The sequence below is a fragment of the Carica papaya genome, chromosome 3 (assembly GCF_054855325.1).
Source record: "Carica papaya isolate Zhongbai chromosome 3, ASM5485532v1, whole genome shotgun sequence".
NCBI classification, from domain to species: Eukaryota; Viridiplantae; Streptophyta; class Magnoliopsida; order Brassicales; family Caricaceae; genus Carica; species Carica papaya.
The window spans coordinates 14,767,413-14,782,940 of NC_142311.1; the positions used below are offsets into that span (position 1 = coordinate 14,767,413).

Sequence of the window (15,528 nt, forward strand, 5' to 3'; positions counted from 1 at the left end):
TACCACCGATACGAGGGATCAAGCACCAAATAGACTTCACCTCCGGAGCATCAATTCCCAACTAACCCGCCTACTAAAGCAATTCCAAAAAGACAAAAGAGATTCAGAGAAAGGTTATGGAGTTACTGAAGAAGGGAGATGTTCGTAAGAGCTTGAGTCCTTCTATAGTACTAGTCCTATTGGTTCCCAAAAATGATGGGTCATGGAGGATGTGTGTGGATCGTCAGGCTATGAATAAAATGACAGTTAAATATAGACACCCCCCATTTCTAGGCTCGATGATATGCTCGACGAGTTGAGTGGTGCAAGCATTTTCACCAAGATAGACTTGAAGAGTGACTACCATAAGATCCGCATGAAGGCTAGTGATGAATGGAAAACTGCATTCAAAACTAAATATGGTTTGTATGAGTGGTTAGTTATGCCCTTCGGGTTGACTAATACTCCCAGTACTTTTATGCATTTGATGAATCATATCTTGCGATCGTATCTTGGAACTTGCTAATCTGGATAGACAACAAAGAGTAAAGTTAGTCAAAACTATAAACAAAAAGGAACGAGAACACTTGAAAAAAAAGAACGAATCATATACCCACAAATCAAATAAAGGGAAAAACCAAGTCACATTTTAACCTGGAGGTTGGGTATGAGTTCATATGAAAATTAAAAGATTTTCTAAACAGGGGAGTCAAAACCGACTTATTTCAAGCACATGATGGAAAGGAGCAAAAAAAGGAAGCAATCAACCAAGAAAATGGGGAAGACCATATCTATCATAGTTAGGAATTTAAATTTAAATTTAAATTAATTTTCTAGGTAATTATACCTAGTTAGGGATTTAGAATTTAATTTTAATTAATTTTCTAGATAATTATAATTTTAAATTAGGAGTTTTTTATTACTTTTTTATTCATATAACTTATTCAATAAATAGACCATCAAGTTTTCATTGTAAGCATTTAAAATTGAAATTAATAATATTGCGAGTCTTATTTAAGAGAGGTTTTTTCATCTTTTTTATTGAGCAAAGAATGGATCTATTTATCAAGGTAATTCACTGTGTCGTTCTTCCATTATTCTTTGTAATCCTTCGTTTTTTTAGTGGTTTTAGTTTCTATCATTTCTTATAGATGGGTAAGTAGAGAAGGTTTTTATAGTATTAAATTCATTTGGTGCCTTGAATGAATTGGTGTGAATTCCTGATCATATTGGTCGATCTTGAATTTTGCATCAGTCTTTATCTTTCTTTAAACTTTTGGTGACTTTTCTTACCTTTTCAATTAGCATCAATTAATATATATATTTTTTTTCTTATAGAGTATCAAAATGCCAAAGAGAATGAAATTAATAACTCGATGACTGAGCAGTAACAGGCCTTAATTTAATTACCTAGATTGGATGTATAGTGGAAAACACCTTAAATAATCCAGGTAAAAGGAGTAAAATGATTAGATAACATGAGTAAATTTTCTTTGTCTATGGTTTGTTTATGTGGGTGTTATGATTTTGAGTTTTGACACGGGAGATGGAAAAATCTTGAAGTAGCAACCTGGAGCACATTCCCTGCACATCAATTAATAATATATTAATGAATTAAAAAAAATAAGAGAGCAAAATTTACAAAAACAAAGTCGCTACAAGCACACACCAAAAAAACCAAAAAGGAAACTAGTGGATAGAATTGCTTGAGGATAGCGTACGTGGACCAATCGTCCAATAGCATGCATATTCATATTCCCATATAAGTAATTACGTTTACTTTGCTATATCTACATATACATACATATATTATAAACATGTATATGTAAATAGGATATTTTAGCTGTTGATTCATTTAGAGTTCTCAAGGAAACAATGGCAGTCTGGGCTGACGGCGGGATATCTCTGTCGACGGCGGGCAGCCTACGTGGTAGCTGCAGATTGGGTGAGAGTAAATGGAGGGTCGTCAAGTTTTGCAATGGAGAGTTAATGGGAGGAAAGGTTAAACCAAAGATGGCACAGCTCTCCGCAAATGGTGGCGCCGCCGAGATTGCCAGACAACATGTTTGCATGTCTCTCACGGCTGATGTAGCAAGCGAGGGCAAGGTGAAATCTATTCAGAATATGCTTAGTCTAATTTTAATTTTAATTTTCGGGTAAATTTACAATTATGTTTTGACACATGGGCTTAATTTTAGTATTTTATTACTTACATTTTAATTATTAATAAATTAATACAAAATCTGTTAATTTAAATACATAAACAGTTTAAAATTTAAAAACTTAGTAATACTTTTATAATTAAAATATTAAAATTTAAAATATAAAAAACATTAAAAAAACAAAACTTTGTCTGGGTAGAATTTGGAAAAAGATGGTGTGTATTAAAGCTGGTAAAATTTTTATTTTTTTAAATTTAGACAATGTAATATTAGACTCTTTTTGTAGAACTAATCATATCATATTAGTTCATGTTAAGTTATAAATATTAAAATTATTAAAAAATTAATCAAATATATTGAATATATTAAAAAAAAAAAACTCTATTTTATTCTTAATAAAATAAAATCTAATTTTGTATGCAATTTAAGTAAGATTATACGTAATAATAAAAAGATTTAAGTAATTTAGGGCCAAAGTATTTTTTGCACTTTATAACCATTAGTTATAAATATATGTACGAGAAAAAATGTATTAAAAAAATATTTATAATTAATAAAATAATATTTACTTACGTCTAAAATTTAAAAAAAAAATCACGATTATGCCTAAAATCATGATTATTTCGTTCAATATTTTGCTTATTTCTAAGATTAAAGAAAAGATCATGAACATGATCATGTCCAAAATCTCTAATGAATAAAATTTAAAAATTAAAATAATTATTTCTTAAATTAAAATATTTTTTAATTTTAAAATATAAGTTGGTGAATGTAGTTGAGAGATTTAGAGATGCAAAAGCGGGATCCAAGGACTGTTGTAGCGGTTATTTTGGGCGGAGGAGCCGGGACTCGGCTTTTCCCACTTACCAAACGCCGTGCCAAGCCTGCTGTAAGTTTTAAGCTCACTCAATAATTTCCATTTGTCATTTGTGGAAGCTCATTCATCTTCTTCATTCAGGTGCCAATTGGAGGTGCTTACAGACTGATTGATGTGCCGATGAGTAATTGCATCAATAGCGGAATCAACAAGGTCTACATTCTCACTCAATTTAACTCAGCGTCTCTCAACAGACATCTTGCTCGCGCTTACAACTTTGGCAATGGCATCAATTTTGGAGATGGCTATGTCGAGGTTTTAGCTGCCACGCAGACTCCAGGGGAGGCTGGTAAAAGGTGGTTCCTGGGTACTGCAGATGCTGTGCGACAATTTCATTGGCTTTTTGAGGTATTCAATGTCATCTTCAATATCCAATAATGTTTATTTCTGTTCTAGGTGATCTGTCGCAGAGGCTTTAATTTTATTGAAATATCTTTTTATTGTTGGTCTATAGGATCCAAGAAGTAAGGAGATTGAAGATGTGTTGATTCTATCTGGGGATCACTTATACAGAATGGACTATATGGACTTTGTTCAGGTAAGATTATAAGGCTCTTTTTATTGTTCAATTCACTCATTGCATGTAGTCGTTAATCTATATTCTGAAGTTTGTTTTCCTAATTCAGAATCATCGTCAAAGTGGCGCAGACATCACCATTTCTTGTCTTCCAATGGATGACAGGTACATTACCTTGTACCAATAATTGCCTCCCCAGAATTTTCAATTCTCCAGGTGTCTTACAGGCTGACATACACTTTCTGCTAAATTAAATGCACAACCACTAGAGCTTACTGAGTAGGTGCTGCTTCCAACGCTCTATAGCAGTGGTTTAAGAATTGAAAAGATACCCTGTTGGCCTTTGGTTAGCTTTTTTATAACTGAAAATTTCAATAAAGATCCTTGCTCCTTGGTAGTTCACTGCTTTTAGCGGCTATTAGACTTCAAACTGAACATTTGAAGGCCATGACGGTGAACTTATAGTTATAGACTTTCACTTTGAGCAATATAATAGATATAGTTTTCGTCAAACTTTGCATGACATAGAATATCCTTATGATTAGACTGAAAAGAATAGCTATCCTGAAAGTTATTCATAGTGTAGAAGCTCATAAAGTTAAATTTCATTTATTGTGTTTAGTTAAACAATAATATAGAAGGGAGAGTGATATATATATATACATAATCAATTATGTAACTCGTACATCTATTGATTCTCATATAGTTCATGGAGACTTTGAAGTTTATTCTAATTGTTTTAATTTCATAAGTTGGTATCATGCACGGAGTTGTTTGTAATTTTGTCTATTTCATGATAGTCGTGCCTCAGATTTTGGTCTTATGAAGATAGATAACAAAGGAAGAATCTTGTTCTTCAGTGAAAAGCCTAAAGGAGATGAGCTGAAAGCAATGGTATGACTAAAGATTCTGAGTCATTTCAGCTTTCCAGAAATTTGTGATTATGGTAACATGAGATATGCTTTAGGAAGTAGACACAACTGTTTTGGGACTTTCTCCGGATGAGGCTCAGAAGAAGCCATACATTGCTTCAATGGGGGTGTATGTTTTCAAGAAGGAGATACTGTTGAACCTTTTGAGGTAACCTTACTGGATGTCCTTGAAGATTTTGAAGTTTTGATATTGATAAAACAAAGAATAACTAATTAAGGAGATTGCAAATTGACTTCACAAAACATGAATATTGTTGTTTCACTTAGATGGCGTTTTCCAACAGCAAATGATTTTGGATCAGAAATTATCCCTGCCTCAGCCAGAGAATTCTTCATAAAGGTTTATGTTTAACTTTTGATATAATTAACATGTATCAGACAATTTATTTACATAACTTTTTCTTTTTGGTTAATGAAAGGCTTATCTCTTCAATGATTACTGGGAGGATATAGGGACCATAAGATCCTTCTTTGAGGCAAACCTTGCCCTAACTGCGCATGTAAGTAAACATGTTGTCATTCTTTTCTGGTGCTGAAACCAAGAGACTTGCAGCCTATAATCATAATATTTTTGCCTCTCAGCCACCCAAGTTCAGTTTCTACGATGCAGCAAAGCCAATGTATACATCAAGAAGAAACCTACCGCCATCCAAGATAGACAATAGCAAGGTATCAGCAACACCATTTCTTTGAACAAATCCGGATTTTCCTCTAGATGGTGTTAGGAAGTATGATGGCACCATATGTTATGCAGATTGTTGATTCAATCGTATCTCATGGAAGTTTCTTAACCAACTCTTTCATAGAACACAGTGTTGTTGGTATCAGATCCAGAATAAACTCCAATGTCCACTTGAAGGTTGCTATGCTTCCTTAACAAGATGTTAGGTAAATAAATAAATAGGAATCAGTTCTTGATTTAACTCCCCTATTGATGGCAGGATACAGTAATGCTTGGTGCAGACTTTTATGAAACTGATGCTGAAATTACATCACTGCTAACTGAGGGTAGAGTTCCAATGGGAATTGGAGAAAATACAAAAATCAAGTATAACCAGCCTTATCCTTCATTTTTCATTTTACTTTTTTAATATTTTCACTCACACGTATTATCCTAATATCATGTAGAGACTGCATCATCGACAAGAATGCCAGAATTGGTAAGAATGTGGTGATTGCAAACTCAGAGGTAAGATTTGCAAAGTATAAATAGATAAAAGGATAAATATAAGTGAATATTTGACATTGGTACTAACCTATGTGATGATAAGCAGGGGATTCAAGAGGCTGATAGATCCACAGAGGGATTTTACATCAGATCTGGGATTGCCATCATTTTGAAGAACTCAACGATTGAAGATGGACTTGTAATATAATTTAAGTTTCTATTCCATCATTTTTCTTAATTTTTTTGTTTTGTTGGTTAACAGCAAAAGTAAAAAGTCTAAGAAAATTAAATTAAGCACGAAAATGTAACCCATTATGTTCAGCAGTGGTCAAATGATGGTCATGCTTATTTTTGAATTTACAATGAGGTTACTGTAAATCTTGGCTGAAAAAAATAATAGTTGATAAAAACTTCTCCGCAATTTTTACCATCCTCTTGCAAGCATTCATTTGTTTCATGTTAAGGATTAAATTAACTATTCATAACCATTGTTAGAAATATGAATGATACATTCAATTGTGAAATAATTCGCGTTCAAAGTCACTTCATATTTGATGGGAACTAAATTTTATGAAAAGAAACAAAAACACCTTTTCTCTATATGAAGGTTTTCCAATTTCTCTGGACATGGTTATGGATCCACCAAGTGCACACCAAATCCTCTAACTAACAAAGGTGCGCACAAGAACTTTGGTCACTAGGTTTATAAAGCCCTAGGATATTCGCCTGATTGAGATGGTATCATTTATAAGTCCAAATATGAAACACTTTTACCATCCCCAATTTGCAATCTCAATCCTTCCTCGAGCATATCTCTTCCTGCCAGGATGCTTCTCCATGTATGGCTAGGTCTAGCTTCCACTTGGGCAGTCCTGAAGTCACCATGACCAAAGTGCTGATAACCTTCAACATAGGAGTTATAAGATAATCAGGGTTATGCAGAATACGACAAGCTTGTTTTGCCAACATAGCCAAATTAAAGGTTTGAAAGTCTTTGAATCCCATGCCTCCCACTTGCTTGTTAGTAGACAATTTGGTACTTACCATCCAATATATTTTACATTCATCTGTCTTTTAACTCACCAAAAATTAGAGACTATTATCTCTAGCTGTGAGCACAAACATTTGAGGATCAGAAAGATACTCATAATGTATTAAGGGATTACTTGGGCTATCACCTTATTTCTTTCCTTGCCCTATATAGCTTATTCATCTTCTAGCTATCTACTTTCTTTGCCATATAGTCCATAGGAAAAGTTAAAGTCAAAATCAAACATTGACTAACCAATGCTGGAAGTCCAAAATAGTCATGAACCACTACCACGTTGATTTCCAACTGATTTTTCAACTCTAGATAGTGGTGTCTTCCCACTCTTTAAGAAAATGAGACTGCCACTTTCTATGGATTGATGCATTGGCCTAAAGCCACTTCATATTTTTTCAAAATGGTAGATAAAGCTTAAACTTTGGCTTGATTCGTCAGTCAAAAATGAGATAATCATATGCAAATAAAATGTGTGAGATGGAGCAGCTTTGCAGATTTTCAGACCATGAATTTTTCCTTCCTCTTGACCACTATATAGCATAGCTGAAAAGTCTCAGCATATAAAATGAACAAGGTGATAGGAGGTTCCCCTTAATGGATACCCTTATCTGGAGAAAAATACTGTGTTGGTTTCCTGTTCACCAATACAGAGCATAGTATGGTGGTAACACAATCCATTATCAATTCACAAATACATCACCAATACCGAGTGTAACTAACATGCCTTATAAGAAAGGTCATGATACTCATTGTAAGTTTTAGTAATATCTATCTTTAGTTCAAAAGATCCAGTTCGAGAGGAAGAATGATCGTTCAAATGATGAGATAATTTCAAGGTAATGAATGCATTGTTAAATGATCAGGCAACCCAGAACAAAAGCATATTGTTGAGTTATGATGTATTTTCAGAAAGAAGGCTTTCAATAGATTAGCTTTGCATTTTCTAACCAATTTCATTACTACATTACAAAGGCTAATCCATTTATAATCTGACGGTGAGTGCAGATATGAAATCTAGTGTTGTTCGTGTTGATTGAGGCTCATTAGTAAGAATATCTAGTACATATTTTGGGCACTTAATCACTAGTCTTCGTAAGTTTAGCCATAACCCCTATTAGGATTAACTGATATTATAAATCAAAGGTCTCAAAGTACTTTGAAAGGAGCTTGTTTGCTTTAGATTTGTCCACTCTGCCAATTGGTCATAATGCAGCATATCACCAGACCAACCATTAAGGAATCCAACATACACCTCGCACAAAGGCCAGTCTTCTATGAACCTCATCTTCATATACACCCGGTTTCACTCCAATGCTTTCCCTCTAAGATTTCACCGACAAATTTTGGGATTTTACTCAAGCTTTCTTGAGTGCCTAATTTCCAGCTAAATTTCTATTTGGTAAAAGCTTAAAATGAAAATCAAATACTTGTGCTTCCTTTTAATTCACTTTGGTTGCTGTTATCCTATTTCTTTCTTCACCATTTATATTTTGTTTGCCCACTCCACCTTGCATATTTAGTTTGCAGCACCAGTTACTTTAATTCTTCAATTCTCGCCATTTATTCCCCTTCGCTTTTACCCCCTTGCACAAATGCCCCCATTTTTTTTGGTCTCCATATCTCTTGCATGAAGAGTTCATCTAGTCTCCTATAGTCCTGAGATCATGTTATCAGTAATTCCCATGCAGTCGCATATCAATGATAGTAGAAAAATTTGGAAAAGCAAATAAAAAAAAGAGCAGAGAGAGAAGAGAGAGAAATACAGAGAATAATGAAATTCTTGTTCAGGATTCGATGATTTATGAATACACTAAAGGAATGTATTTATAGATCCTTTTCGTAAGTGATTAACTGACACACCTGTTTGATCACTAACAACCTAAAATAAAAAATAAACTAACTAGCTGACTTTCTAACTTCTTTTTTCTTGTTACATTTCTTTCCACCTATTCTTATTCGTGGTATATTAAAACCAAAATGGAAGATGGAAACCAGGAAATCTGTGAATTGAGATTATAAATTTGGAATTATAGTATAAGCTCTTCACAGTTAAACATCAGTTCATTTTCATATCTTTGCAAAACAAACCTCTCTCCCGACATGATAAAATTTGTAACAGCACATTTCTTGTCCGAAAATGGCTTCCTGCCTGCTCTTCCTGCACGATGTAGATAATCTACAGCAGTTCCTGGCAGATCAAAGTTGTAAATATGAGTTGTTTCTGGAAGGTCGATCCCTCTAGCTGCAACATCGGTAGCTACAAGAAGATAACCTCCTCTTTGTCTCACTTCCTGTATTTAAACTTTGGCTTCATCAAACATGAAATATTAAAAGCATCAAAACATTTAACAGCAGCCAACATCATTTTTTCAAGCATGCATAAACAAATAGCTAAAGATGGCAACGGGGCGGATTTGGAGTGGGTTTTTTCCAAAACCAAACTCACTCCAGGAACAAAATACACTAATTCAAAACCGCACCGAACTCTTGTTCACGCCATGCGGGTTTTCAGTGAAATCCACATCACACTCCCCATTGAAGGTAAGAAATTCTTTTCGATTGTTTTTCCACGGATTTACTAAACCATAATAAGAGCAAGAGGAAGATCCTTTTGCTGAGAAGAAAGAAAATGTCATCATCTTTCTGTAAATGTTGTAGATCATGCTGAAACTGGAAAGGGCAAAGATGAAGAGCAATGTTGCAGTCGAGAAGAGGCGATCAAGACGAATATGAGTTGCTATAGCAAAGACGCAATAAAAACAAAGATGAGCAATGCTGCTGAGTGGAGGAAGCATTATGAAGACAAAGATGAGGGCCTGTGGCAAAGAAATTGCAAAGCTTTGGATGGAGAATGAGCCAGATATGATGGAGAGAAAGGTGGCTGTGATGGAGGCAAAGATGAAGAGGGCTGGGAGAGGCAAAGATGAGGAAGGTGGCTGTGATGGAGAAGGTGTACGTGTAAATAGGTTTTAAGGTTTCTTTGTATATTTTTCAAATTTTTTTATAAATTCTATTTTTAATTAAAATCTTAAAATATATATAATATCATTTTATATATATTGTGCCCAGGTCAGGTTTAGGCGGATTTTTAAAATACAAACTCGGACCTGCCTCATCCCGGTTGGGCAGCTTCAGAAAACCAACTCCAATCCAACCCAGGTCAGGTTTAGTCGGATTTTTAAAATACAAACTCGGACCTGCCTCATCCCGGTTGGGCAGCTTCAGAAAACCAACTCCGATCCAACCCAGTTCAATTCGGATTCAGTTAAAACCCGCAATGGTCTCCAATGGGCCAGACAGTTTTGACAGGTTATGGTTTTTTTGCCATCCCTACAGATAGCTGAGAAAGAGCAAACTACTTGTTTTCTCGATCTCTAAATCAGAAATGAATTACTGATTTGCATGCAACAACAAGAAGCTAAATAACTAAACCAGACATATGCACACATCATTGAACTCAGAAAAATTTTATGTATGATTCTCAAAAAAACACTGATTTCCATGTAACAACCAGAAGCTAAATATTTAAAGCATACATGCAAATATCATTAAACTCAGAAAAATTTTACATATGATTCTCAAAAGAACACTTTCCTCTTGAGTAACTTCGATAGAAAAAGTAAAACCATCTTGACTATTTACTTATCATGGAGTAAAAGATGTCTCAAATTCATGTCAGAGAACAGTTACCAGCACTTACCAATAGAGAAGCTGCTCTTGAATTGAAATTCATGTCTTCTTCTAGAAGAAGAACATCTAAAGGACCACGATATGAAGTCTTCAAGAACTCAAACACAAGAGTTGTTGAAGGAGAATTTCCAGCCTTCTTTGACTTCTCCGACTGCATTAGGGGTATTACAAATTGACCAATAAGGTCCAAAAAATATAAATAATTTTTGTACAAGTATAAAATGATGCAAAACCCAAGATCAACAATGCAATCCAAAACTCACACAATTACAATTAGCATCAAAAACTTAATTTTTAAAAAAACCTTCTCTACTTAATCCACTATCAATAACTGATAAAAACTAAAGAAATTGAAAATTTTAAAGAATTTGAAAAACGTTATAAGGTTAACTTGATAAGTTGAATCAATTCCTTACTTAAAAGAGAATGATGAAGAACACTTCACTTATTGAAGTGAAGTGTTCTTATTTTTTATTTTCCTAGTTACTAGGTTTTCTAAATTTTTTATTTTTAATGTAGTTTGGTGCCTAAATATAAGGTATCCTATCTTAGTATTAAGTAACACTACTGATGATTAGTATTCATATATTGGGTTGTTGTTTTGACTATTAAGATCGGAGACTGATCTCTAAGTTTTATTCTTAATAGAAGTTCTCTAAGTTTTATTCTTAATAGAAGTTCTCTAAGTTTGTATTCAAGCTCCCTTTGTCCTAATTCTGAAGTGCACCTGAGCCCGGGTCTAAAAGTTTTCAGCCAATATTTAGTTTCTTGACACCTAGATTGGATTTAGTTTTTATCCAGGATAGTTTTTAATAAATCATGTTTATGCACAATTTCTACATTTTAAGAATCGTCCCATTGTCTTAATCGTGTTCTTAAAATTTTAAATTTTGTTGCATCATTACAAACTCATACTTAAAAGAGTCATCCTTTCTAGGAGGATCATTGGAGGGGTGATCATCCCCTAAGTACAATATTTCCCCACTTATTTCAAATTTCCTCACGCCACAAAGCCCCAACTAACCAGTTTTCCTATCTCACCAATGGTAATGTAAGTTGGAGCTTCCACTTTTTCGGCAGCTTGAAACATATAGAAACTGAAGAACTCCTACCGTATAAGTGTATTAGAATCTTTCCAGCCATCACGATAGCAGATTACAGGGTATGAACTCTAAATTTATCAGGTACATACACTTGTGGATACTTCTTCAACCACATTACTAAACAGCCTTCATTTTAGCATAGCTTGTTTACCATGGGATTCTGGCAAGTCAAAGTTCTATCAAAGGTGAAAGTGTTCACATGCATTGCATTTCTGAGTCAGTTACCAATTAGCTGTTGCAAGTTTGTAGGCCTACTTGAGCTTTGTCTTCATATATATGCCCAATGTGCTATAGAGGAGGGGAAACAAGTAAACATCTATTCCTCCAATATGAAGTGGCGTGGTAGCTATGAACAAGGTTATCTTACACATTTAACCTACCTTTAGAAACCCCTGGTTGGACTTTCTTACAAATTCCAACATTGGAGTTGTAGGGGTACAAAAGAAAAGAAGACCCTTATGGCACAGAGTTTTTCATAGATCTATGGACAATCTAGTTGAACTAAACCATCGGATATTTGATAATCAACCTTGTCGAACACAAAAATTTCAAATACTGATGTTTAAACTAAATCTAAGCCTGTTGTGAACAAGATTTAAGGATTTAGTAATTAAAAGCAACTAGCATGTCAAGATGATATAGTTCGCAGACCTGCTCATTGACAAAAATAATGCCGGATTCAGGTGCATCAGATTCTAATGAAGAAAGCAACATTTGATGCCTCTTTTTCTTGCTGCAAATCTGTTAGAGTAAGAAAACATCAAGAAGCCTTTCTTTAGACAGATCAGTTAAGGATAAGGATATACACCCATCAAGAACCCTTTCTCTAGCAGTAACATGAAAACAGTAATTATATTAAGCTTAATGCTTTAAAAACTGCTTACCACAAATCTATGAAATAAGCATGATGGCATGGGCCTAACTGGATTGACATGGACATGCACAACATCATTCTGTGAAAATACAGAAACCATAGTATAAGAAATATAACTGGAGGCTACTGTTGCAGATGCTGTGAAAATATAGAAACCATAGTCTAAGAAATATAATTGGGGGCCAGTGTTGCAGATGCTATGAAAAAAAGGTAGTAGCATGTATACCTTCATCCATTTCTGTTGTATACAGTCATGTAAGAATCTTCTATGCTGGGGGATAGAAGCACTCGCAAAAACAGTCTGACGGTCATTGCATGATGAAAATGATGTCAAAAGCTTTCGAAGAGAACTGACTTGATTTGAAGAGTAGAATATGAAATCAACCTGATCAAACAAATAGCACGAAACATTACTGTCCTTCGTGTCCAAAATATGCTTTCTGAATAGATAATGTTCCAGGTGAGATCTGCCCAATAAAAATAGTGGAACAGCTTGATTAACATGATAACAAACAAAAGAGGCATTTAAAAGAGCACAACTATTCACAGAAAACTCTTTAATATGCAAATGAAATCACATGCAAATTCTTCTAAATTTCATATATGTTTCTGCTGTACAAGTTTGCAATTCTAATATTAACTTACAACTTAAATGATGCTGCTAGCAATAGTTTTTCCTGAAAACAGAAGGCAATTAAAAGGAACACACATTTACCTCGTCAATAACCAACACCTGGATTGAGTCAAGTTTAAATATTTGCTTGTCCAGCATCTGGCACAAACTTCCAATAGTTGCTACAACTATTGTAGGTGGCTCTGCCTGAAAGTCCAAAGTGCTGAATTAAATGGATCATAAAGATAGAGGTTACCACTAAGCATACATGCAAATATATAAACATATTTCTCTCCCTATATTACCATGACCTTTGTTAAAATTATAATCGAATTGAGGTTAAAAAATAGCCAAATTTTCAAAGATGATAGTTTCAGCCATCACAGCAGTTGCGGAAAATTTGTACAATTACAAGCAGCAGCTTCTGAAGAAATTTACAGACTTGGCACCAGATACGAACTGCTAACCATTTAATCTGGCTATCATACAGCAAACTGTCTATCATTTACAGATTCTGTCATTAATGAACTTCATTCTTTCATGCCGTTATATCTGTTTCTGAGAATGCTTTACAATGCAAGTCTAAAGATTAAAATACTGTAATTTTTTTAGTGAATATACAAGAGATTAGGATGCTGCACCTTTAGCCAACTCTTATGTCTTCTTAGCATTCCTCCATCCAAAAGAGCCATGACAGTGTAGGACTTTTGCTCTGCCTTAAGCTCCATGGGCCTTGCAGCCAAAGTCCGAGCCACCTTTGTGACCTATTTTAAAATAGAATTATAACATCAAAATAGGTCCACCTTTTTAAGCATTCACTCCTTTTTACACTTCCTCTGATACGGTTTTCATTATGATACAGTAGACAATAAGATGTAAAACCATTACTGGTAATTCTTACTTGCATACCAAGCTCCCGTGTAGGAACCACGACCAGCGCTTGCACAGCAGATCTTTGGGGGTTTATGACAGAAAATATCAATAGTAGGTATGTCAATGTCTTTCCAGAACCTGTCTAGATGACCGAACCAAGAATAAACTATTTTGAACAAGAAGTATGCAAGTCTTGCAATAAAATACTTTAATATTGGTTAGGATTTTCAACCATAGGATAGTATCATATGCGTGGATAAAAAGCACAAAGGAAAAGTAGTCAACCACAGAAATCAACCTGAGCATGAAGTATGCAGTCGTGCCCAGAAAACAGAATAGGCAGAGCCTCTTGCTGTGCATCTGTAGGTATAATATATCCAACCTCATCCATCCTGCAACTTAGTCCCAAAAATTTTTCAGTCACTATTTACCTATTTGAATTTTATTCCAAAATTATTATTAACCTCCTAGTTTCCTCATTCAATAAAATAATCATAGCATTCTTGATATGCACAGCATTAACATTTATTAGTTTTAGCAATAACTGTCATCAACACTTAAACTTTGTGCGGAAAATGAAGAAATTTTGTGAAATTTATAGGGAAATTTATTCTTAATTTAATTAAGAGGAGATCCGATCCTACTCAAAAGTTATAAAAATTGCCTCCATGTCAGAGTTCCAACTCGAACTGAAACACCTATACTCCGAATTCCGTCAAAATTGATGGAATTTGAAATTATTCTTCAAACTCTCCTTATAATTCTGTAATATATATTTTCATATTTCAATTATTTCATGAGGAAATTCATACTCTCAAGCACAGATTTTCAAAGAAATTCCTTTTGTTCATCTGTTACAAACATAACTTTTTCACAACAATGTACAAAAAAAGGAAAAGAACAGACTACTATCGCTTCTCTTCAACAATTGCGTTAAAAATTATCAAAGTTACAAGTTTAAGAATATTCAAACTCTCAAAGAGTTGGCCAATTGTCATTATTAACACTCAAATTAATCTACTCAAAAAACACTCAAATGCACTGCCTAACAAATGAAAAGATTATACCCAATCTCACTCATTTTTCCATTAAAGGTACCCAAATGAAAGTTGAAACTATTCAAACTATGAAAGAGTAAGAAATCTTGAGGAAATGAAGATGCACGCTGCTTGCCTTCGCAGGACGTGCTCAGGAACTTGGCCATGGCAAATGTCTCGGAGACTCAAAGCGGTTTCTTTTGCATCGTTTTCTTGGGTTACTGGAGAAGAACTCAGAGTAGCTCGCAAAGGCCTGAGGTTTGAGCTGGAATAGACAACTCTGTTACTGGAAGAGAAGGGATTGGGCTTAGAAACTCGACGCTTATAGCGAAAACAAGGAGAATCATTGCGAAGGGGAATTCGTGAAAGGGAGAGAATCTGAGTAGCTGTTATCCAATGCATCATCTTTGTCGAGGACTAGTACTCTCACCCACCAAGAGCCAAGGGCAAACGATGAATTCACGCCGTTATAGGAGATTATTGACGGAAATAAGCATCTATAATCCTCTATCTAGAACAAAGCATCTACAAGCCAAGATAGTATCTATGTGACCCGAACAAAAGTGGGACCTACTTAAACTTTTTATCCGTTTCATGGAAGAACGAATCGTGGATGGATGGTGATTAGATGCTCAAAAGGTTGCTACGAAGAATGGTG

At 34.6% G+C, this 15,528-nt stretch overlaps 2 protein-coding genes across 4 annotated transcripts; one reads left to right on the plus strand and one right to left on the minus strand.

The window, feature by feature from the left end:
* Window positions 1-1,421: 1,421 nt before the first annotated feature.
* Window positions 1,422-15,528, minus strand: LOC110808282 (P-loop containing nucleoside triphosphate hydrolases superfamily protein). 3 transcript variants are annotated; one of them, XM_088216115.1, is made up of 11 exons: window positions 15,007-15,528; window positions 14,132-14,225; window positions 13,862-13,975; window positions 13,602-13,724; window positions 13,063-13,167; window positions 12,574-12,732; window positions 12,358-12,426; window positions 12,125-12,214; window positions 10,381-10,521; window positions 8,769-8,971; window positions 1,422-1,563 (listed from the first exon to the last, which is right to left on the minus strand). In XM_088216115.1, the coding sequence occupies exons 1-11, from the start codon at window positions 15,273-15,275 to the stop codon at window positions 1,488-1,490; spliced, it is 1,443 nt and encodes a 480-aa protein (XP_088072241.1). In that variant the 5' UTR covers window positions 15,276-15,528; the 3' UTR covers window positions 1,422-1,487. The 3 variants fall into 3 exon arrangements, with proteins under 3 accessions (XP_088072241.1, XP_088072242.1, XP_021889417.2); XM_088216116.1 differs by lacking the exon at window positions 1,422-1,563 and adding an exon at window positions 6,203-6,538 and having other exon boundaries at window positions 15,007-15,527; XM_022033725.2 differs by lacking the exon at window positions 1,422-1,563 and having other exon boundaries at window positions 8,450-8,971; window positions 15,007-15,526.
* Window positions 1,770-6,056, plus strand: APL1 (ADP glucose pyrophosphorylase large subunit 1). The gene is made up of 14 exons (XM_022033737.2): window positions 1,770-2,085; window positions 2,917-3,030; window positions 3,100-3,366; window positions 3,473-3,556; window positions 3,645-3,700; window positions 4,336-4,429; window positions 4,503-4,615; window positions 4,735-4,807; window positions 4,887-4,967; window positions 5,050-5,136; window positions 5,222-5,326; window positions 5,409-5,515; window positions 5,596-5,656; window positions 5,742-6,056. Exons 1-14 carry the CDS (start codon window positions 1,855-1,857, stop codon window positions 5,841-5,843), a joined length of 1,575 nt encoding a protein of 524 aa, XP_021889429.1. The 5' UTR covers window positions 1,770-1,854; the 3' UTR covers window positions 5,844-6,056.

Excerpts from the sequence above, each read along its gene's own strand:
- APL1 (XM_022033737.2), top strand. The coding sequence starts at position 1,855 with ATGGCAGTCTGGGCTGACGGCGGGATATCTCTGTCGACGGCGGGCAGC. Across the intron at positions 4,808-4,886 it reads CCAGAGAATTCTTCATAAAG|GCTTATCTCTTCAATGATTA; the intron begins GTTTATGTTTAA and ends GGTTAATGAAAG. Across the intron at positions 5,327-5,408 it reads ACTCCAATGTCCACTTGAAG|GATACAGTAATGCTTGGTGC; the intron begins GTTGCTATGCTT and ends TATTGATGGCAG.
- LOC110808282 (XM_088216115.1), bottom strand. The coding sequence starts at position 15,275 with ATGATGCATTGGATAACAGCTACTCAGATTCTCTCCCTTTCACGAATT. Across the intron at positions 13,976-14,131 it reads ACTGCATACTTCATGCTCAG|ACAGGTTCTGGAAAGACATT; the intron begins GTTGATTTCTGT and ends TCGGTCATCTAG. Across the intron at positions 13,725-13,861 it reads CACGGGAGCTTGGTATGCAA|GTCACAAAGGTGGCTCGGAC; the intron begins GTAAGAATTACC and ends ATTTTAAAATAG.